The sequence below is a fragment of the Patiria miniata genome, unplaced genomic scaffold (genome assembly GCF_015706575.1).
Source record: "Patiria miniata isolate m_02_andy unplaced genomic scaffold, ASM1570657v1 HiC_scaffold_25, whole genome shotgun sequence".
In the NCBI taxonomy this organism is placed as follows: Eukaryota; Metazoa; Echinodermata; class Asteroidea; order Valvatida; family Asterinidae; genus Patiria; species Patiria miniata.
Genome location: NW_024037064.1, coordinates 7,248,964 through 7,273,580, shown reverse-complemented (window position 1 = coordinate 7,273,580; position 24,617 = coordinate 7,248,964). Strand labels below are relative to the sequence as shown.

At 39.2% G+C, this 24,617-nt stretch overlaps 1 protein-coding gene across 3 annotated transcripts; it reads left to right on the top strand.

Moving 5' to 3' along the window:
• Positions 1-113: 113 nt before the first annotated feature.
• On the top strand, positions 114-23,621 carry LOC119732845. 3 transcript variants are annotated; one of them, XM_038206449.1, is made up of 6 exons: positions 114-244; positions 6,205-6,390; positions 17,509-17,574; positions 18,410-19,145; positions 19,620-19,649; positions 21,231-23,621. In XM_038206449.1, the coding sequence occupies exons 4-6, from the start codon at positions 18,473-18,475 to the stop codon at positions 23,480-23,482; spliced, it is 2,955 nt and encodes a 984-aa protein (XP_038062377.1). In that variant the 5' UTR covers positions 114-244; positions 6,205-6,390; positions 17,509-17,574; positions 18,410-18,472; the 3' UTR covers positions 23,483-23,621. The 3 variants fall into 3 exon arrangements, with proteins under 3 accessions (XP_038062377.1, XP_038062379.1, XP_038062378.1); XM_038206451.1 differs by having other exon boundaries at positions 117-244; positions 18,410-18,650; XM_038206450.1 differs by lacking the exon at positions 114-244 and adding an exon at positions 4,593-4,733.
• The last annotated feature ends 996 nt before the right edge of the window (positions 23,622-24,617 follow it).

The window sequence follows — 24,617 nt, the reverse complement described above, 5'->3', positions numbered from 1 at the left end:
TTAATATGGTTTGAAAGTTTCCTATTCAGCAGCATGATCCATTATATCGTTGTGATTAATAAAAACAAGTCATGACCCGAGACACAAGTAAAACATAAGTAGAAAAAAAATATTTTGTGATGTGCGGAGAGATAAACAAGTGATAGGGTTTTTGAACCGCATTACGCCTTGAGCCCAACCGTCTGACTTTCGCCCGCTCATCTGCTGCTTGCATTTCAAGATGGATGCCGGACATTTACACCTTGTGAGTATTTTTGTTTTAAATTTCCTTTCTTTTTTTCTGCGATAAAATATTTCCAAAACTGATGCCCATGAGAACAGTGACGATGTAAACTAATTCTAGGTAACCCAGAAGACTTTGAAGCTGTCGCCGTGTTCGTTTTGCTCCGTAATTCACGGCAACATTCGAGGTGAAATGAGCTGAAGTGCAAACGATAGGAAATGAAACACTCGGTAATTTCTTTACCGGACTATCGCTTGGCCTACCGTGTTCTAATATAATGTAAAGAATTCAACCTCCACTAATTTCCGCGCACGAGGCAAACCTTACAATTACAGGAGACCGAATTTCATAAGTTTATCGCGAGGAGCGCTAGGCCTGTATTCGTAAACAACCATAAAGACGTGGACATTATGAGGGAAAAGGTAATCCTTACTTTTAAAGTCACTGTTTATAATTATACTTCATCAGTAACGAAAAGGGGATTTTACATGTAGGCCTACTGGACAAGAGAAACCTAACATTTTACCAGCCATGGGAAGTTGAAAAGGGGGAGGTTGCAAAGTGAGATTGAAACAATACTATTCGTCAAAGAATATCCAAAGAGTAATTAATTAGAGGCATATAATTAGGCACTTCACAAAATCACAAAATAATAAGGATATTTTCCAAGAAATTATGGAAATTAGTCTCAGGCTATGATGGACTGCATGGAGACAGATGTGATACAATACCCTTGCTAAGGCAGTTATATCTTGGAAGAGAAATATAATAATTATATTCCTTAAGACTATGACGACGACTGAAATAGGTATATGAGGAGCCATGATTAGATCAGGGATATCTAAAATCTAAGGTCAAGGGTCAGAGATCTGAGTATCCTGAATGCGATCTAAGATAAGAATCCCACAAGATCAATGATCATGAACTTGTAGACTACAAGCCTACAAGCAAAAAAAAAAAGAAAAATTGTGACGTATGTAGTCATGACGTTAAAGAACACAATCACAATGTAATTACATCAGGTATGCATGTGTTTATTGCTTGTTAATGTAGGCATGTACATGAACATGTTTTTTTGTCATGTGAAATAAATAGCCATATCTTATTGAATGACGTACATGACGTAGCAGTGACGTCGACTGATGTCATGATGAAGATCAAGGTCAAGATCACGATCCTCTGTCAGCGTAAGACACAATGAGACCGTTCCAGGCTGCACATGATATATTTGGCGACTGAGGTCATCATCATGACAGACTTAGGGTGAAACTGATGAAATTATTACCAACGAAAATAAAGCAACGTAATTGAGATAGGCCTACCGATAGGAAGAATTTTGTCGTCATATTTTTTCAAAATCAACAATTATTACTGACTAATTATTCCACGTTTACTTTGCAAATGAGTTGTCTCATTCAAATTGTATGATCTGTTTTCACAATGTTTGGCAGAGATTCAAAGTTTTCTTTTCTCTGTTGATTCAGGCAGTCGACTTCAGATGATTTGTATGAAGAGCGCCATCTTGTGGTCGCACATTGCTGAAGATACAAACATGGCATAGAATCTAAAGAAAGCTATGGGAACAACCGATTCAAAATGAGACTGACGGTTAGGAAATGAGATATTGATTTGTTTTGGGTTTTTTTGCTGTCGATGTCTAAATCAGAAATTGGATATGGGCTTCTTTGTTTTTTTCTTGTTGTCGCTTTTCGGGAGGTGAGTTTGTTTTGCTGTGAATATTTTTTACTGACAATGCAATTGGCTGGCCATCAAAAAGAAATAAATAAAGATGAAAGTCGAGACAAATATTTTTCTTTGAGAAACCCCAGTGATGCGGCGGCTTGTATGTTGAATTAACGTTTCGGCACTCGAAAAAACCCCATTAATTTAACATAAAATAAAACGACATTAAGTAAAACATTCTTAATGGTTTGATCATTCTGCAAAGGAAACAAAAAAACACTGAAATGTGTTTTCACATACCTTTATTGTTTTGCTTCTCTTTTTGATATGTCAAATAATTATTTAAGACATTTAGGACCAGCAATAGACGCAGTTTCAATTTTATGTAGAATTTCACTTCTATGACACATGTATTTTTTAGTTATCGTGACCACATGATCGTCGGATTTGACCAGCGCCCCCCCATAATGTCTTTCTCGTTTTGTTCTTATTATTTTTCAAATTTTGACAACAATATTACGGCCCAATTAATTTGAGCAATTTAAAGTATATCTCAAATGTTAAACCTCTTACTAGCCATCTCTTAATCTCTCTCATCAATAACATTGGTTTTAATCACTGTTTAATATTGTAAATAATTGGTTGTGATGTTCACTCGTTCTCTTGGCCAATGAAGAGTTTTGAACCTCCCCCCCCCCCCTAAAAAAATATCAAGAAGATATTTTCTTATACTTAAAATTGTGTTTAAGTCAAAACTTGGGCGGGATTCGAACCCGTGCCCGGGCGCTCCAAAGACCTTTGGAGCGCCCGGGCACGGGTTCGAATCCCGCAGGTGGCTTAGACCGCTAGGCCATCTGACTAAGAGGTTTAGCTACAGTAATAAGTAGATTATCTGGATTTGCGAGCCACGGTGGGGGAGGGGCAGCGCGGGAGTGTGGGAGGGTGCGTGGACGATTGAAAATGAGTGTTGGAGTAATGGTATTAGGCTTCCGGACGCCTTGTACAAGTTGTAGTACAGCAACATGGACGTGCCACATAATATTCAAAATCTGCAGTTTTATTTGGTATTGTTTCTTCACAAATTCACCTTTGAAAAGAGCTTTGCAAAAAGCATTTTATTTGAAATTGAAAAATTACATGACGCAAAAGAGAAATATTAATTGATACTCATTTGTACCTTCAAAGGAAATTCTGTTTTGTTTGGAGAAAAGTCACTTTTTTACCTAATTTAATATATATATTTAAACATCTTTTGCATAAAACGATTGTTGACAAAAGTGAGGGGACGCCGCGCGCGCTCTGTCTGTTCCTTGCTCTATGCTCTTTAAGTGCATGAAATATAGTATGAGATTTCCCCTGGATATTGAAAGTAATAACCTTCCTTATGACATCACATATTAACCCAAATTTCAGTTTATCGCAAGATAATTTTATTGAGTAATTGTGCCCACAACGATTTTTTATTTTCGCTCCAATAAAGTTGACTTCGGATTTGTTCTATTGGCCTAGACTGTGATTGCAGATGGGTGCGTTTTTCTCGGTGTTGACAAATTTCTATAATATTTACGGAGAGAACAACAGTTTATGGCATAATTATTTTGTGTATTTTTTCTATTTGTTATGCATCTCCTGGCTGTACTGATTGAATTCAATGCATCAGTTAATTTAGGAGTAAGTGTTTCCGTCCATAATGCCTGTGTCGATGGTGCATGTACAAACGGGTAAAATCCTTAACGGTGGTTGTAAAGCGCGCCCTCTTTTGAAATAAAATAAAATATTAGTGGGCAAAATTTAAAATGTGCGGAAATGTCCTTTCGCACCACTCTACTGCTTGAGAATTGTTTTAAAATAAAGTGTTTGATGTTGCCTTTTAATTGCAATTTAATGGACTTCCTCATGACATTACGACCAAATATTGAGCCAAAGAAAGTGTTTGGTGTTTTCTGTTGAGATTTAATGCCCTTGTGATACAAACCTATTAAAATTTGAGGGTAGCTGTCTATAATAAATTCAATATGATTAAAATAAATAGTGTGTTCATGAGAAACCATCTAACAACACAAATAATGATGACCGAAAAGTGTTAAATAAATATGCGAAAAATACAATCCGAATCAATTTTCATGGAAAATATGCAACACAATCCTCATAATATGTTAATTTAATTTCTGTGTTGTATTTCGTCAGTATTTATATGTGTATCTTAGTGGTAAAATGTATTCTTATTTTTGTATTTGCACCCCTATATTTTACATATTTGCATATTTGTTTCTTTATTCTAGTTTTTACTTTTACTTAATGTTCTTAGTGATTTTACATAATATTTTTCTTTTATTTCATTTTATTCTGATCATTTTATACTGGGCCCTCAGTAATAGCAGTTTTTAACTGATGAGGCTAGCGGCATACCCTGTCTAAATAAAACTATCAATAAATACCGGCCCGTTGGTACTTAATTGAAGGTCGTTTGTTTCAAAGTTTACAAGGGCATTACCCCGTACATTACCTTCACACTTTTGTCAACTAAAGGTTTCTGCTGAAAAAAGGGGTGCGCCTGACAAAATAGTAGTCTAGCACGGAGACAAATTTATGTGCCAAACGGTTTACTTTTATAATCCCCCACCGTTAATTGAGAAGGGCGCCCTCAGAATGTAAGATGTCTTCGTCCAACTAGAACTAGAGAGGGCGCCTGTCAACCTGCACGATCGTAAACAAAAGTCATGAAAGTTGTGGACGAAACTCCTGGAAGTTCAGCAAGAAAGGGAACGTTTTGGGAAAGAACGTTGCAACCTGACGCCACATTTTCTTCATATATCATCTCAATAAGGTCAGTCATTGTAAAAATATTAAAAAGACATGAATCTGGGACTGAGAATCATTTCCAATTTGGTTAAAAAATACTTTGAGAATCTTATTGAATTTCCATAGACTTTGTACACAAATGCTGAATACTGCATTCTTTCCTTTTGTGAAAAGTAGGCCCTAGTATTTTGTGGAAAGAGGGCATATCTTCGATTTATGGGGGAAATTATGAGGTGAAAGGGGACGACAACAACCAGAAAACAGGTTAAAAAAACAAGATGGCAACTTTGAAAGTTTGATTCAATGTCGAAGTCTCAATGCTGATCATGCTCATTGGCTGAGTGATAGCTTGAGTAACTCCAGTTGACAACGAGAATGCTCTCCACGACAACGCACCAGATGAAAATTGAACTCACTTGCGGCGCCTGAAAGTGGTGTGGTACCTACATACATCACGCACGCAGATTTTTTTTGATGTCATCACGTGATGCATACATTTACATATTTACCAAAACAAAATGGACGACAGCCGTTGGAACTGGCGTTTTTTTTTAGGAAGTGTATATTTTGCCGGAGGTAACGCCGGCAAACTAACGTTTACTAAAGGTTTGCCGGCGGCAATCCATGTCAACAGAGGGCGCTGTACTCTTTAAGATAGGGCTGAATTATAATATGTATTAAATTCCCTCTAAAGTTGTGTAGCACAGTTGGTGCAGTGGTTAAGCAATAGCTTTAGAGAGTGGGATGTCCCGAGTTCGAATCCTGACCCTTGCCACGTTTTTAAGGTTTTTTTTTTTATCCCCAAATAAATAAGAATATTCTTCTTTTATTATTTTAACATGTCTCAAACATTTTATTGCAGAGTATTACATTTTCTTTTTCAGATTTGTGGCTCTGGAGGATTTTTTTTTAAAGGGAAATAAAGTCGGAAATTGTAAAATGGTCTGAATCCCATCCTGTGAATACGAGGTTACAACGATAATATTGGCATGGAGCCAGACTAAAATTTGTCACCGGAAAATGTTGAAGTACAAAAAACCAGTAACTGCGCATGTTCAGTGCATATCCGGCAAACTAACGTTTACTGTAGTTTTGCCGTCTCCGGCAAAATATCCACTGCCTTTTTTTTACGGAAATTGTCAAGATAGGCCTACTTTAACGATAGCAATTGCGACAACAGTAGCCCCTGCATTATTTTCAACATTTGGACATGATCTGGCGATAGTACTTACATGGCGTTTCAAATAATTAACAACCAACCATTTGCCAACAAAAACATCAAATCTCACCCTCAAAACGGCCACAGAATTACTACATTAACATACCTGTACGCCACCTGAGATACAATTACAGATTGATGATTTGAAGATCGAGATACTAAGCTTTACTTACAATCTGGATGAAAAGTGAAATGTACCATTTATCGGCGAGGGCTCCGTTGCGAATATCGCGTGGACGCCATTTTAAAAATTTGCTCCCTTCTTTTCCAATTTCAGTAAACTATGGCGACAGGCGTCCAACATGACCTGATGAAGCAGGCACAGTGCTTTTGGTCAATGCTGGATGAGCTTGCAGAGACCGATGAAGATGCATACAGGAAGTTCATGGCCACAAACCTCCAAAGAGGACAGCAAGAATTGACACCGGCCAAGCCATGGATGTGTGTCAAGACCCGTATCATGGTAGGTTCACTTAGGCTGACAATATGTGTGTGTTTATTGTGTAAATTGAGAACACACACGTGCAACATCATCGATAAATTGAGGAAAGGAACCAAAATCAAGGACGACCTCGATTAGAAAATGTGTACAAAACCAATGAAAGCTGTTGCAAAAAAGTTAGGGGAAAAAACAAAGGAAAAGGGAAGAAGAACAACAGAAAATCCTTGATTTACACCATAAACACAAAAAGTTCAGTGTTCTTTCAGCAAAAGGAAAACAAATCACATACTGTAGGGATGTGTGTTTAATAATTGTCTTCATTTTGCTGAAAGAACGCACACCTGTTTTGTGATCCGTGGACAGAACTTTAAAACAGTGGTTGTGTTTAAAATTCTGTTGCTTAAAAAGTACATGAGTGATTTGAATGATTCTTCTACTAAAAGAAAGCTTTTGAATTGGGCTTTCATATCCTAGATTTTGAAAGTCCTACATGCAGAACGTCACTGAAACAATAGTCCCGACATTTGGGTTTCTTTTTATTTAACTCACCTTCTATATGGAAAATCATTTTGACAATGATAACATTATGATACAAGTATAGCCCAGAAAACAAAAAAAAGGGGGGGGGGGGAAATGAGGTGTCTATAATTTTACCTAAAAATAAAGCAAAGGGCTGCCTAACCTGGGGGACTTCCACAAGTTCAAAGAAACATCCAAATTTGCCTACATGTACGTAAGAAAATGTTTGACGTTTGCATAATTATTATCAACAACCATAATCTCTTAAATTTTGGGGGGATTACTTTGAAATTGTTCTAGTCTCCCACGTTAAGACCAGGCTTCTCCTAATTTTTAGCCCAGTTTACGGACACATCTTTTTTCCCCTCTTTTTTGTGTTTTCCGGGCTAAATATTATGATGTTATCATTGTTAATATGTGGACCTTTGTCAGTGTACCAGAGTGATGAGGACTCTCAGGATGTCATGTTCAAGTCTGAAAGTCATGATGATGCGTCAAGTTCAGTGAGAACTAGAACTTTAGAATTCAAGTTCATGGATGCTTATTGTGTAAAATTGAATGATAATGCTTCTACATGATCCTACATAGATGTTGGTTTCTTCTACACATGACATGGATAAGTTTCCTTTTGAAGGCCAGGCAAAGTACCGCTAGAGATTGCCAATTGCTAGAGATCGCCTTAACAATAATACAAAGAGCCTCGGATTTAAATCCCAGGTATTTTGACCAGAACTGGTGACCTGCTAATCCACTGGGTGAAAACAATGCCACAAAGTAGCTTTCACAAAAAAGAAAACAGGGCGTACAGTACATATGGGTTCTTGGGGGAAGACCTTTGTTTAGTTTTGTTCTCCTTTGTTCCTATCTCAAAGTCCATAGCGTTTCCCTAATGGGGCAGATAGATTGCAGACTTCCTCGTGAGGTCTATTGTTCTATTGTTTTAACTGCCCCATAAGGAACCATGTGCATGGACTTTAACACACACACGACACACACATAAATGCCGGCAATCGTGGACGCCCCATTGTCCCTAATACTCTTTCCTTTGTTTGTACTCTAACTTTTTAGCGACAGCTCTCATTGGTTTTGTACACGATTTGAGATCGTGGACGTTCGGTCAATCGTGGACGTATTGTTTGCGCCCCAATTCTTTTGTCCTACGTCCACGCTTGCCGGTGTTTATACTCACACACACACACTTGAAGTGAAAATGGCGGTGATTTTTGTTTTCACCCACCGTTAGGTAGTCGTTTAAGGTCAGTGACCGGCAGTGATATCACCCCAGATCTGAGAATATCATGAAAAGATGAAAATCATATAATTGTCACCTCTCTAATCACCTTCCGTCCATTGTAATTGGTACTCAATGTACTGTAGATTCCTAAAATATGAGCAAACTTGGAAGGAAGTGTTCTTTGACTAGTGTTACATAATCGCTCATTTCTTTGCAACTACTGAACCAAATCAAATGCACTTTTCACCAAAATGTAGCAAAATAATTGCACTCTCTGTTCCCATTTGATTTTTTCAATTCTGATACTTTTTTTTGAAGTTGCGATCAAAGTTAGTGTGTCATTTGTTTTGGGACACCCTGTACAACACAGTTTCCAAAAATCTATAGTTTGCTAATAAATCCCCACAAAATGTGAACAAAATTACATATTGGGTGTGTGCTGTATGCTGTAAGCCAATCACTCATTAAAGACAAACAGATTGAGTTTGCCTAATAAAGACTTTGTCACTGAGGTGAGTACATGTACTCCAACAGAAATGAAAAGCACCAGCAATAGTCCCATATCACCATTATTCCTTTCACCTGCTGTGCTAATCCGTAAGCAGCAGGGCAGCACCAAATATGGGATTGTTTGTGGCAGCTTTTTCATTCGGTATTGTTGACAGAATTTGCATCAAGGTCTGTGAGAGTCAGTGGGATACAAACCCAATAAATGGGGTAGTGACGTTGCAACGAGGAATGCTGAACTTGAATAGATTCTAGCATTCTGGCCCGCTGTAGTGTAGGTAAACCTTTGTCAAGTACGATGTGACCATTATTCAATCAACAATACATGTAGGTTTTGCCCTTTAATGTATAGCGTGGTGCATATTGCATGTGTGTTATAACACAGTATTGAACAAGTCCCTTTAATTGCCTGGCGCTTTAGTCATGCAAACAATTTTATGTATTCGCAACACAAAAAGTAGTGCCCGCCTTTGCCATGTTCGGGAAACATGTGTGCTAATTGGATGAGATGTTTTTGTTGATATAATTTATTATTGATCCCTTTAGAACATTGTAAGGGGTAAATTGTAGCCTACTTTTCATTTTAACTATAACTATTTCATTGAGGAGTGATAATTTTACTCAGTGGGAGTGTTACATTCGCTCTCTCACTGTTTCCGTAGTTGACGTGTATCGGGGTTAACAATAGCTGAGGGTTACTGGCACTTTATTCCAGAGATTCACCTTTTCCGAAGAATTATCTGCATCTAATCTGGATGTTAAAAGTAAGTGTATTGTGTATACTTTTGGATAAAGGGCTTTAGGCCAAATGATTCAAGCATTTGGGGCATGCAAATGTGTGTGTTTTTCTGGCTGTACATTAATTATGTGAACACGAATTGTGCATGTCGTGCATACTCTATGTAGGGTGGGGCAATTCCGTGGAAATGTCATCCTGAGGGTCATAAATTGTTTTTCATAATGGTCATATTGGCTACCATGTTGAAGCTGATAAGGCCAAACAAAAAAATGGTGTGTTTATGGTAACCCGACTGACCTGGAATTTTGAAGGTTGATATTGATTATTTCAAAAATGTCAAGTACTTTTAATTATTTGCCACAACCATAGACCATTTTCCATACTTGAAACTGACCATGATTTGACACAAACATACCTGTGTTAAACGTGCGCAAATTGCGACGATCTCAAAACTTGAATTCTCAAACTACATGAAGTACGATTATTTTTGCACAAACGCATCGGGGTGAACTGGTGCGCCTGGCCGACGGACGGCATGGTTCTCCCCACGTACAAACTTGCGTACTGCGAATCGGCCCGACGATATGCACTATATAATTATTATTGACGCCATTAAAGTGCACAATATAATCGTTACATATGCCATTATTTCATCTTGACATGCAATATCTTGACAAAAATCCTGTTTTTCTGATGCATGTGTGATCAAAATGCACGTACGATGACGGGTTCTGTCGACCGCCAGCTGACAGGCATGCAGCACATACAGCATGGTGCACTGGTTCCCTTCGCGTCTAACGGAATCAATACTATAATGAAGGCCCGGAACCAGTGACTACTGCCTATACAAACGTCGTACAATGATGATGTTGTGACGTCGGCCGAAGTTGGATCGTAAAAATACCAAACAAACATCGATGGAGAAAGAGAATTTCTGCGAATTAATTCACAGAACGTGATCTTTATTTTCTGTGTATGTGTTTTCCATTAAAATGACAAGATTGCAAAGCTCGAACTCTTGGCGTAACATCATAGCGTGTTTCTGCAGTAGTGCAAGATTTTCGGCCACATGGGATGGGCCGTACACAGTGCAGTAATGCACACTGATACTGATACTGGGCCGTATACTGGAATGAAATGTATCGATGAGTATCTTGAATGCTTGAAAAATGTTTTTATACAAACACGCATGAGCCTGCAGAACTGAAATAAAAAAAAAATTACAAAATAAAATTATTTCCCCTACCTACCTTTACCATAAACACAGACCGTTACCGTAAACACACCATTTTTTTTGTTTGGCCTAAGGTACAGAATACAAAAAAAAAATACTCAATTTTACATCAAATACAAAATTGACATGAAAATGGCTTTAAAAAGCACTTATTGGTTAAAAAGTAAAATTTTAATAAATTGCAATTTTAGATATTTTTTGCCAATTAATTAAGTATATTTTGACAAATTTTCTTGAATTTTGTAATTTTTAAGCAAAAAGCCGCATTTTATTTCCTAATATTACAAAATTGAATTTGTATTGGATTTTACTCAAAACCCTTCCGCTTTTAAATTTTACCAAAACTATGTGTCAGTCTGTTACCGAAATATCTAAAAAAAAGTTTTTTTAGTCTTTTATATTTGTTAGATCTTTTTTGGATTCTCTGTTGTCATCCAGCTATGAACAAAATTGACAAAGAAAATTCATGTACCATTTTGTTATTTTTGAAATAAACCATGGTAACAGACTGACAGTAACAGACTGACACGTGTACAAGTCTATTGCTCTAGTTCGCTCGTACCCCCTGCCCTGCAAACAGGACGCTGGGATACTCTGATGAGCTTCACAGAATCTTGTGAAGGAAGTGGCCTGTGACCTATGTATTTAAGCATCTGGCTGCAGCTGTTCAAGACCGCGATTAGACAATGTGCGCAAATGCTATCCGAAAACGTCCCATAGAATTGCGCACATTCCATACCGGAGGTGATTTCTGTTTCATTGCAGCCCATGTGACAAAATATTGAGTGCCGCATAATGCAATCCGACCGCTCGTGATTTGAAACGGAGCCTGAGCGAGTGACGGGAATTGTAAATTTACAACACAGATAAGTTTTACAGAATTTCCTACATTATTAACGCTTTTCAACGAGAAAAAACATCTCTAAATTACTGGGGCTAAATTAGAATAAAAGAGTAATGAATCAGTCTTAACGGCCGTTTCAAACTTTATTATCTATCCCTAGGTTTGCTATAGAAAGGGAACTAGTTACAATTTTTGTGGGACCCGGGACCCACAGGGGGTCTGACAATTGAGTCCAAGTTGAGTCCAAGCAGATGGAGTCCAATCGAGTCTAGTCTCTTTTCCAGAAGTCAAGCTATTAAAGTCCAAGTTTCATGATTGAGTCCAAGCTAAATCCAAGCCTACATGTAGGCATGAAAACACATTCAGACCACATCACATACCATGAGCAGTGTTTAAGGGACAACATACAGAGAACAGTTCGTGTAATTATAACGTCCTGCTGCATAATTGCTTCATAATCTGCAGTGAATATCGTGTGATGATGGTTCTATAAGTTTATTTGAGATGCCTACTGAGCTTGTCTACAATTATGTGAAAATGTGAAGTTAAATGCGGTCATTTAACAATTAGCAAATACTGTGATGTGGGAATTTTTTATTGAAATGGATTTTCTACTTGTACCGTAAGTTATAATGTAACGAAAAAAGTATACATGTTCTATTTTAAAGCCAGAGTCCATCATTTGCAGCTATCCAAAAAGTAACTGGTGAAAAACATAGGCCCTACTGATTGAAAGATAGTAAGGGTACTAAACTCCCTGTGAAATTATTCTTTCTGGCAAGCTGTCATTTTAAAGAAATCAACAAAAGAAGGCCTTTCCAACATCTTAAGAAGCACCGTTGGAAATTTCTGTAAACTAGGAGTTCGTTTATTCAGCGAAGCGCGTGCAAGCGTTGACACGATGCACATGCGTGCGCAGTTGCTATAATTCGTCGGATCAGTGCGCGAAGCTGCAATTGGCTCAGTGAGAACTGTTTCGGACGCTGAATTCAGGCCTGATTCAAAGCATGATTTACATGTAGCAACTTTTGATTTGAAATCGAGATCATAGAATGTTGTTTTTCTTGAAATATACAGCAGAAGCTGAGCTGAAACTTCATCAGGTCAGTTGTTCAGCACCCTTCTTTAGATTTTGAGCACTTTTGTTGCTTCAAATGAACAGAATGCGCAAATTATAAATGATGGACTATATCTTTAACCGTTTGCAAATTAATTCGTGAGATGTACATGTACATGTGCAATGTAGGCTGCTAATGCTGCGAGCCAATCACTCATTACCAAAGAAAAACATGTTAGAGTTTGCCCACGGACCATTGTGGTCCATGGTTTGCCTAATACAGTATTTTTCACAACAGGTGAGTGCTCCAAACGAAATGAAAAGCACAGGCAATAGTTCCATATCGCCATCACACACATACACTCAACCAGAAAAGAAATCCCCCAATACTTTTTGTCTCACTCTAAATCTACTGCGCATCTTTTGCTCAAATAATGACGAGTACAGAAATTCCTTAGCAATCCAGCCATACTCTTTATTTGGCACAAAATAGCGATAATGTACGTACACAAAGTGTACGAGCAAGTTGAGTGTGAACATTTCATCTCCAACGCAATCTTCCAACAAAAATTTCATAAAAATAATTTCAAGTTTTGTTGGTTATGTTTTTACCCTTTCCTTTACTGAACCTGGAAGAACATGCAAAGTATGCAGTAAAGAAAATGGTGACAAAAATTTTAAGAAATCAATTTTAAGAATTTTTTGTTGGAAGAGATGAAAGAGCGTTAGAAACAAAATGTTCACACTCAACTTGCAGGTGTACAAAAGTGCAAATTTGTTTCGGTATCATTTGTCATAAGTTGTATAATTTTGTACACATTATCACTGTTTTAGGGCCAATTTAAGAGTATGGCTGGATTGCTAAGGACTTTCTGTACTGATTAGTCGTTATTTGAGCGAGAGGTGCCTAGTAGTTCTTGAGTTAAAGACAAACAAACTTGAGGGGGGGGACTTTCTTTTTTGGGTGAGTGTGTACAAGTTTTACCTGCAGGGTGTGGCACATGTACGTGTATATTATTCGTAAGGCATACATGTAAGTAGCGGGGCAGCACCAAATATGGGATTGTTGGTGGCAGCTTTTTGATTCGGTATTGTTGACAGAATTTTCATCAAGGTCTGTGAGAGTCCATGGTGGATGACCTGAGAATACAAACCCAATAAATGGGGTAGTGACGTTGCAACGAGGAATGCTGAACTTGAATAGATTCTAAGCTCTCTGGCTCGCTGTAGGTAAACTATTGGTGACCATTGTACAATCAACAATGAAGTCTGGGTACAATTTATTTCTCATAAACTGATTTTACGCGCTCTATGGCTATTAAATACAGGTGCATGTTTTTTTTGGCTGTTGTTGAGTAACATGTTCAGGCCACCTGAGTTGAGGCCAAGCAGATTGAGTCCAATTTGAGTCTGGTCTTTTTCCAGAAATCCAGCTACATTGTATTCAAGTAAATGGTTGATTCTATGCTATTTAAATCCAAGTCTACATGAATGAAATCTTATTCAGACCATGTCACATACATGTACTATGAGCAGTGTTTAAGGGACAGCATACAGAGAACAGTTTGTGTAATTATGACGTCCTGCTGCATAGTTTCTTGATAATCTGCTGTGAATATCGTGTGATGATGGTTCTATATCAATTTACTTTAAGTTTATTTGAGATGCCTACTGAGCTTGTCTACAATTATGTTAAAAAGTGAAGTTAAAGGGAATATACATCATTTGCTTTTGCTGTAATTTTCAGAAATGGATGGAATTGGGGGGTTGGAAATATATATATAGCAAATATAGTTACACTTACTTTTTTGAGGTTTTGGGTTCGAAAATGCTATAAAAACCAGGAAAAACAATCATTTTCCTGTAGTCTGGTTCCCTGACTCCATGTAAGAAGAAACAGAGCAGTTTACATACATTGCGGAATTGTAAGGTCAGGGAACAAGTCTAGTTGGCTCGTACCCGTTCATAGGTTTGTGATCGATTGCAAACAAGTGCGATGGTCAATTGGGGCCAGTATTTGGAAAAAAAGCCAGTTTTTTCCAACGCTGATCGGCCGATCAGCGTTGGAAATTGATACAAAAATAACACTTTTCTTGAAAATGACAGTATACTAGGTGCCATGATTTTACAGGATGCTTTACACTGTCATTCACTAACAGTCAAGCAAGGTATTTCAAAATGATTTGGTAGTTTTATTTTTTGATGTTTGCAAATGTTGTATTTTCCCTTTAAATTAGAACAATTGGTGAGTATACTGTGATGTGGGAATATTTTATCCTAATTAATGGATTTTCTACTTGTAAGTTGTAATGAAAAAAGTACATGTATTTACTGCTAATGCTGTGAGCCAATTTACCAAAGAAAAACATGTTGAGTTTGCCCACGGACCCATGTGGTCCATGGTTTGCCTAATACAGTATTTTTCACTGAGGTGAGTTTTCCAAACGAAGTGAAAGGCACCTGCAATACATGTACATGTAGTTCCATATCGCCATTGTATCTTTACCTGCAGGGTGTGGTATTTATTATCCGTAAGGCATAAGCAGCGGGGCAGCACCAAATATGGGATTGTTTGTGGCAGCTTTTTCATTGGGTATTGTTGGCAGAATTTGCATCAAGGTCTGTGAGAGTCAATGGTGGATGACCTGAGAATACAAACCCAATAAATGGGGTAGTGACGTTGGAAGGAGGATGACTGAACTTGAATAGATTCTAGCTGTCTGGCTCGCTGTAGGTAAACTATTGGTGAATATACCATTGTACTATCAACAATATAGTCTGGGTATTCAATTTATTTCTCATAAACTGATTGTACATGTACATGCTCTATCGCTAATATACAGGTAGAGAGGGTGTTTTTGCTGAATTGAGTTGAGTAACATATGTACAGGCCAAGGTACTTTTTTTGGAGGAGTGGTAATTTCTCTTTGACACAATACATGTAAACAAGTTTTGTCTTCACAGATACTGGTGGGCTAACATGCTTGTCAGGACCCTTAAGAACAGTTCAAATTACTAAAAAAAGGCTACCCTGCTGAAATGCAAGCAGTATACTTCAAAAGATGTTACTCTATTCTGTAATTAGGACTTGTTTGATAAAAAAAAAAAGGTTTTACGCAAAACGGGATGTTTGACAACTTTCAAATTGTAGTTTGTGTTGCATGTTGCCCCGTTGCTCAATAGGCAGTGAAGCAGTTTCAATATTCGTGGTATATACCAACCCACAGGGGGTCTGACAATTGCCCAGTTCTACTTTAATATCTCTCCGAGCATGATGTCAGTTTCACTATAGATAGGGGCTGGGCGGAAGAGGTTCTATCATTTGGTAGTACAAACAGTGGATCAATTCTTGTCGATTCTGAACTGTACATTTTCAGTATTGCAATAGATTTCAGGCATGCAACTTTTTTTCTTAGCAGCTGATTTCCTCTCTTTTTTTATTCTCATGTCATTATGCCTCTCAAAATTCAAAAACAAATTTTGGAATTTCCTTTTTTGTGTGGTGAATTTACAGTTGCATGCCTGAGATTTAGTTTGTGGAAGAGATAAAAGCATGATTTATTAGGCAAGCCACAGTTATACATGTGCATGTGTGAACTGTATTGACAACTCATTGAAAATCCCTTTTATCATCTCGGTGAATAGCATAACTTCCACCCATTCCTGTGACGTTTGAAACCGGCTGGGAAGGCAAGTTTTAAACGGAGTGCACATTTTCTTTGTTTTGATCATAATTGAACCACAGCTGGCCCTGCGTTGATGATATGAATGTAAGCAATGCCATTTGTGACTGTTGGCAAGGGATGGATGGCCTTTTTCCCTTGCCCCCACTTACACATTTTTTTGTGAACACAATGGAGACATTGTGCTGTGGAATTCTCTCAATCCATCTCTAAAAAAGGTGTCACATGTATCATTGTTCAAACGCAAATATAAAACCCAATTAATTAACAAATATGTGGTAGAATAATCTCATTTTGTAAGACCAAATCAATTTAGTTTTATTTCGTATTACATGTACTAGCTCTGTACCAATATTTTTTGTTATTTAACTCCTGTCGTTGTACTTGTACTTGTAATTAATTGTAACTGTCATCGTAATTGTGATTGTAATTGTTCTTTATTACAGTGGGGGTCTCCACTCGACAAGCTGATGCTTTTTGGAGACCTCCATCCATCCATACACGATAACTCAAATGTTAAGGAATATTATATGTTCATGTGTGTGTTGGGAAAAATTAAAGATTTGATTAATTTGATTGATTGAGTCTGCCATGCAATTTTATATGGAGATGACATGCTAACATATAGTGGAGCCAAGGCTTAGCAAGTTAATTGGCATGAACAGACGTGGGATACTTTAAGAAAGGTTTCTCTTTGCGGCAATCAATCTTATCAACAGGGATGTTCTGGGCCCTGTTGGAATGAAAAAAAAATGGGGCACTCTGTGTACTATAATTATAAGCATATACCGCTACATGCGTACATGTCATAATAATTGATCAAGCCAGCAATTACTATTGTTGGCCTTAATTACTTTACTAATATGAAAGTGAGTTCAGACTCTGCCAAGGATGCTAAGAAGTAGTTTCCTGCATCAAGTCTGTTCACCATTTTCTTGTGACCTTACTTGTATTTCCTTTTGTAGACACCAGTGGGGTATATGGGGGAGGGAGGGGAGGGGGGAGGAGGGGGCTACATCCTAGAACACTTGAGGGTAGGGAGGCGGTTGTGCATTTGGTTGTCCAAAGTTTGATGTGTTGCCATGGTTAATTCCCTTCCAGACAGTTTCTTGTGTTAAATGTACCATCAGCAAATAGTGAGTATGGACATTCAGACTCTGATACGGAGCATGGGGGTTAACTAGGAGGGGGAAAACATGGGCAGGGATGCCCCTCCCTCAACACTGCTGTTTTAGAGGTTTTTAGCACAATGCAGGTTGTAAAAATAGGGTTTAAGTTCCTTCCTACACAAAGTGAACTGTTATATCTTTATATCCAAACAGTAATGGACGTGTTGACTCCTTCACTGCCACAGTCGGCTACAGAGTAATGCCTTTCATGGGTTAAAGGTAAGTGAATTAATTGACCTACATGTATTAGACATCATGACGTCATGCTTTGTTTACATGTGTGCTTTCCTGTGGGAGCTTGGTGGCTCTCTTGCCCACCTGGCTCCCATAGGAAAGCACACATGTAAACAAAGCATGACGTCAATAGGTCTATTAATGACTGCAATATTTTTTTTTCTGCTGATCAGGAATGTACAGCTTTTTAAAATCTTTGTGACTGAATGATGTGATTTTTTAAATAATCTGGGTTTCCAATTTCAAGTTTTAAGCTTTAAGATGCTCCAATAAAAAAATACTTAACACTTTTATTGTCAAGGTGAAAAAGTTTTGCTGGTCACGTTGCAAGATTTTGGGTGGGGTGTTAACAAAACTGCTGGCCATGTGAATCTGCATGTTGATCATTAATTATCCGCGGCTATAACCCACTTCCCTTCTTTCCCCTCAATACTCCACGCCCTCCGATGGACTAGCTGACCAACCAATCAACCCCGCCCTACTGACCAACCACAGAGCAACGAACTGATCGACTGAACGACAGATTGACTGACCAACCAACAGACCGACCAACTGACTGACTGAAATATATAGCAGGCATGCAACTTTTCCTCGGATCCGCTGATTTCCTTGTTTTTTTTGCTAGAACTCATGAATGCCATCACAAATTGCAAAACACTGTACAAAGTCTTGTGTGGTACGGAAATCCCTCGTTTTTTTTCCTAAATTCCCAGTTGCATGCCTGATTGGTCAACCAACTGAGCGATGGACTGATTGACAGCCCGAAAGCATCCATTTTGTGATTTTACATGATTGTACTTACAGTACTTTACACTCACAGGATTACCAAGTTGGACTACCGAAGCTGTCTGTAACTAAACTGTGCCCACATCACCAGCGCTAAATGGCAGAATCACCGGCTAAGAGAGCCCGAAGACGAAATGAGACACAAACTAACCCTGGTCCAAGCACAGCACCAGCCAGTCAGGCAGCTGCAACCCAACAACTACCGGCTGGTAACAAACAACCTTCCCAGCAGGAACCAACACCACAACCACTGCCGCAACTACAGCCAAGACCGGGTGAGACACGAACTAACCCTGGTCCAAGCACAGCTCTGACCCAACAACTACCGGCTGATGGAGTGAGGGATGATCAACAAACGACTCAGTCTGGCAGCAGACAGCCTTCCCAGCAGGAACCAATGCCACAACCACCACCGCAACTACAGATAAGACCGGGTGAGACACAAACTAACCCTGGTCCAAGCACCTCACAAGACAGTCAGGCAGCTGCAACCCAACAACTACCGGCTGATGGAGTGAGGGATGATCAACAAACGAATCAGTCTGGCAGCAGACAGCCTTCCCAGCAGGAACCAACACAACAACCACCGCCGCAACTACAGCCAAGACCGGGTGAGACACAAACTTACCCTGGTCCAAGCACAGCTGCAACCCAACAACTACCGGCTGATGGAGTGAGGGATGATCAACAAACGACTCAGTCCAGCAGCAGACAGCCTTCCCAGCAGGAACCAACGCCACAACCACCACCGCAACTACAGCCAAGACCGGGTGAGACACAAACATTTGTCTGTCAACCCTGCATGTTATGACTCCCCTGGCCCTGATATCGGTTCCCTGACAGCATCCTTCCCCTCCATCCTTTGCATTGACGCTATTAGGCACAATATATAGCATAGCATGAGTCCCTGAAACAAGGGGGACCACACTGCATGCAGACCAGCCCCTGTCACCCCATGGCGAATTTTACTTACTATCTGGATGAAAGTGAATTTTCCCGTTCAATTCCGAGAACTCCCCTTGCGTTCCCGTACACGTTTATTCATTTGACTGGCCAGGCAGAGAAGAGGAGAGCTCTTGGGATTGAATAGGACAATTGCATAAGTGTCCAAAGTTGCTGTGCTGAACATATTAAAGCGTAAGCTTTGTTTACCATAAACAGCTGTTGAACTAAGCAATAAACCTCATGAAGATTTTGTACAGAAACGTTGTTTACCGTATCAATTGATTTGTGTCTGTTTGCAGGTATCACTGAGCCCGTTCTACGCATGATAGGTAGGTATCAGAATGAACCACATCAATTGTTATTTTCATGACATTTGTAGCCTTGGTAGGTATGATTGAACAATGGATTATACCCTTTTTTCTAGCCGTTAAAATAGCTAGGGGTGGGGTATAACATGAATAGCTGCTTGTTTAAGGCTCACAACTCCTTTAGTATATAAATGTCTGGGTGTGTTCAGCATTCAAACTGTGGACGAAAAATACCAGAGAACAATATCACCCACGATTCCCAGCATACGTCTGCGTTATGGGTCGGGTACAAAACATATGGGAGTCTTCCTAAGTTAAAGTACAAACAAAAGAGGGACAATAGGACGTCCACGATTGATGGTGTGAACGCGTTTGTGTGTGCGCGTTTGTTTATGGTGTAAATTGGGGGCACACAAGTTCAACATCATCGATGAATCGAGGACAGAAACCAAATCAAGGACTCCTCGGTTGGAAAACGTGTACAAAACCTGTTGCGAAAAAGTAAGTGTACAAACAAAGGAAAAGGGAAGAGGAACAAAAGAAAATCCTCGATTTACACCATAGAAATACTTTACTTTACAGGTCAAGGTCACTATATTGTTAAAACAAGAAATCCTGTCAACATGTTAACTTGAGAAACACTTTACTTAGGAATTTGAAATTTGGTTTGTGGGTTGTTCTTGGTAGTCTTAAGAAGTCTATTGCTTTTGGGACAGACGGGTCAAAGGTCAAGGTCACTTTTGCTAAAACAATAGAAACCTTGTCAACGCGATAACTTGAGAAATACTTTACTTAGGAACTTGAAATTTGGTTTGTGGGTTGCTCTTGGTAGTCCTATCAAGCGTATTGATTTTGAGGCCAACAGGTCAAAGGTCAAGGTCACTTTTGCTAAAACAATAGAAATCTTCCATTTTGGTTAGGGACACTGACATTATAAAAACTGCCAGCATGCCAAGGGGATTGCGCAATTCTCACTTGCAGTCTTTTTTATATGGGGGGGGGGGGGGGAGAAAGGTCAGGTCTCATGTCCTCATGCAGCCACCAATACGTCCACAAATGAACAAGTGTTTGTTTCATTGGGTGTTGGACAGAGAAATTTCTCCAGACAATAACGGAATAAAAACAGCGCACAGTATTGTCCAAAAGTTTCGCCCTTTTTGTAGGAATTTACTGCCAACTACAGTTGTCCTTATTGATGCAGTTTATGGTGTGGTCAAAATTGTCTCTTTGACTTCATTAAAGTTGAGTATATTGAAGACTGCAAGGGACTGGCTATAACATCAACCTCAGATAACTATTTGGTTATCAATATTGTTATCTTTGGGCGCCTGATTAAAAAAAATATCTGGATATGTGAATTTCAGTACTTGCCAAAATTTGCAAGTGTACATTTTACTGCACTGAATGGGAAACTAAAACTAATTGAATACTTAATATGTGGATATTAAGGTAAAAATAACCTGAATACAGAAAAAACAATAGGTGGTGCGAGGACTTGGAAAATGAACGAGCAGATTGTTGGCTTTGTTGAATTGTAGCTGATGAATCATGTTCATCTGTCCTCAAATTAATTACTCATTATAATTGTATGATTTGTTTTAGAAATCACCGGACTCCAGGGGCCGGTTACCTTTGAGGATTTACAACAGGAAATTATCGACAACTACAAGCAAACTGCAACGACTATTCCTGCACACCCTACACTGCAGTCACGTCAAGTGGGTATTGAGGAATTCTTTATTCCTCTGCACCTGAAAAAGAACATTCCAGGGAAAACAAAATCAGAGAGGTCGGTGACATTACCAGAAGGAAAATTGTTCTTGGATGAAGCACTATATGACATTCTCAATTCCTTGGATGATTTGTTCAATCAGGAAATAGTTAAGGAAATCAAGATTCTTCTTATTGGTGGGGCCGGGATGGGTAAATCAACCCTGTTAGTGAAAGTTGCAAACTCCTCCATCACACTTAGATCAAAACCCCTTCTTGGTAGATTCGATCTTGTGCTTTGGATAAAGCTGAGGCAAATGCAGCATACCAGTTGCGTCTTGGATGCCATATTTGACCAAATTCTAGCACGAAACACCAAACTGACAAAACGCATAGTGAAAGGGTTCATTGATGATCATGAATCAGGCATTGCTTTGCTGTTGGACGGAGTAGATGAAATTCCATCTCATGTTTTGCAATCTGAGGAGGGCGTATACAGGGTTCAGGATATCTTACACAACAGAGTCCTTACTAAAAGTTTTGTGCTGGTCACCACCCGACCACACATGAAACAGTACATACTTAGGGGTCACCCAAGGTATGCCCAAGTGGAGACAACTGGCTTCAATCCACAAAACAGGGATCAGTACATCAGATTAAACCTTCCTGATGATGCTGACAGGGGAGAGGCATTGGTTTCAAATCTGAAAACCAATCAACATCTCTGGGAAATGTCAAAAGTTCCGATCATTTCCCAGATGATATGCCTTGTTTGGAAGAATCAAAAGTCATTGCCTGAGAGAATTACTGAGCTGTTTGCAAAGTTTACGGAGGTTCTTTTCATTCGCCGCAACGAAGAAATGGGTGATCAGCACATGATGTCCATCATGATGTCCATCATTGATGACTTGGGGCGTGTTGCATTGCAAGGGTTACTAGACTCTAGAGGGGAAAGACTTATGTTCAATGAAACTGAATTTCAGAATTGTCAGTCTTCCTTAGCTGAGGGTTGTCGTGTTGGTTTCGTTCAACGTGAAACATTCACGAGTGGTCTGGATGTAAAAGCGTTGGTCACTTTCCCCCACAAGTCCATCCAAGAATACTTTGCAGCATGTCACCTGGTGAAATTGCTACAAGATGACGAAAACAATTTCCGTCATCAGTTGAAGCAGATTGGAGAAGGCAATGTTCTTGCGATGGAATACCTGCTGAGATTTTGTTGTGGTAGATCAATGCAGGCTGCTGGTTTCATTCTGGATCACATACAAGAGATGCAAGGTGATGAGGAGGAACTGCAGGGATTGGCCCGGTTGCTCATGTTCGAGGCTGGTTCAGAAGAGTTGGCTACCAAACTTGTCAGACCAACTAGGGTAGCCTGCAAGAGTAACGAAGACCTGAAATCACTGAGCTACTACTTACAGCATGTCACTCCACCACTTCAAGGTGCAGGTTTTCACATGCGTGTAAGAAAGCAGGAGCTTACCATTCTCAGGGTAATTCTTCTGAGTGACAGCATGAAGTCAGCTGGGCTGATAGCGGTTCGCTACTACTTGTCTGAGCAGGAGGAGGAGCTTATCCTTCTTGAGGAAACACTTGGTGTGGTGGATGAACAGCACCCTGCTGAATTACAGGTTGTGGTTTGCATTGAGGCAAAGTCATGGTTTGACGTGGGGCGTGTATCACACAGGTTTTTCCACATGCAGGAACAAATAGGCGATCTTGGTTTGGTTATGTTCCAACGATCACCGGATGAGGTTGTTGATCTATTGAAGGCACTGGAAGGATGCAGGTTGCTTTCGCTCACTCTGTATGGCACCAACCTGCATGCACGGGTGCGACATGTCAGCCACATCCTGTCATTCCTTACAATCTTGCACCTCATTGCATGCAGGTTGGTAGATGATGATGTGAAGGACCTGATCAGCATCCTTCCTGCTGGGCATGGTTTAAAACGGCTTATTCTTGATGGCAATGCATTCAGTTTGGATGCAGTCAGGGCTCTCACCCATCATCTCCGAGGTCTCCCTAAGTTATATTGGTTGAGTCTTCGTAACATCGGCCTCAATGCTGAACTCATCAGACAAGTTGTCAGTCAAGACCTCCCTCACCTGAAGGAAATAGCAGAGGGAGAATTCCGAGCCTAAATAATCTCCCATCAAGTCATAACTCTCACCCTGTTCCCTATGAATGCACCACGCTCACGAGCCCCATTAAACCGAAACAAGTAGCATGTATGATGGGTCATTTTATGTGAAGTCAATGCTCTGCATCCCCCTCCCCCCCCCAAACCCCCCCCCCCAATAAGTTAAAAAAAAAAAACAACAACAACAACAATCAATAACAACAAAAACTTTATTTTCAGAGGACAATAAGGGGCTCGATAATGAATAGAAAAGTCAACAAAAAGGTTTCAATACAAATATTTTGAATCCTCTTACATTATGAATACAAATATACCAAGCATAGTTCTTCATTCTACTGAACCCCCCCCCAAAAAAAAAACCAATTCAATCCATCAATTAATCAATCAATCAATGTGAAAAGTCAATCAACAATTCCTGTACAAAATGATTCATTGAAATCTTCAAACATAATAGCACTGCACTAAGCATTCTGGGTGTCACTTGAAAGTGATATTAAATTGACCTTGTATCTTGGGTGACCTCTGAGTACTATTATAAATCTACAATCTAATTGTCAATTAAACAGGAGAATCCACCTCTCCTTTCCATTTCTTTTGAGAAAATATCTTGAATCGCATCATCTTAGGTGAAATTGTGTGAGATGTCTTCAACTTTTGTGACAAAGGCCTCCTCCTACCCTGTTATCCGATCAATGTAGTAATATGGCATTCAAACAAACTAATGTGACCACACGCAAATGGCTGCACGACACCCTTCCATAGACCAGTGCTGTGCAAAACTTAGTATACAGAATAATACCCCAAACCTCGGGTACTTTTGAATTGTTTTGCGTTTGCCTTATGTACAAATTCGGAAAATTCTTGCAACTTCACGCCTTTTAAACAGACGTTTCTTTTGAGTGTTTGTGCTTCATTCTTTATCATTATCCTTTGTGTAAATTAATGTAAATTATGCATTAAATGGCAAAAATTATGATTCCAGTTTGCTAACGTTTGTATATATCTTTCACCTTGACTGTTTATGTAATATACCTTTAAAGTGGTGCAGTTGTGTAAGGACAGTATAACGTGGATTTTGTTTACTATTCAACTATAGGCCTATGTCCATATTGAGAGTTACTAAACCAGTGTTCATA

Coding starts and splice junctions, on each gene's coding strand:
- LOC119732845 (XM_038206449.1), top strand. CDS start 18,473: ATGGCAGAATCACCGGCTAAGAGAGCCCGAAGACGAAATGAGACACAA. Junction 19,146..19,619: donor GCAACTACAGCCAAGACCGG/GTGAGACACAAA, acceptor GTCTGTTTGCAG/GTATCACTGAGCCCGTTCTA. Junction 19,650..21,230: donor GCCCGTTCTACGCATGATAG/GTAGGTATCAGA, acceptor GATTTGTTTTAG/AAATCACCGGACTCCAGGGG.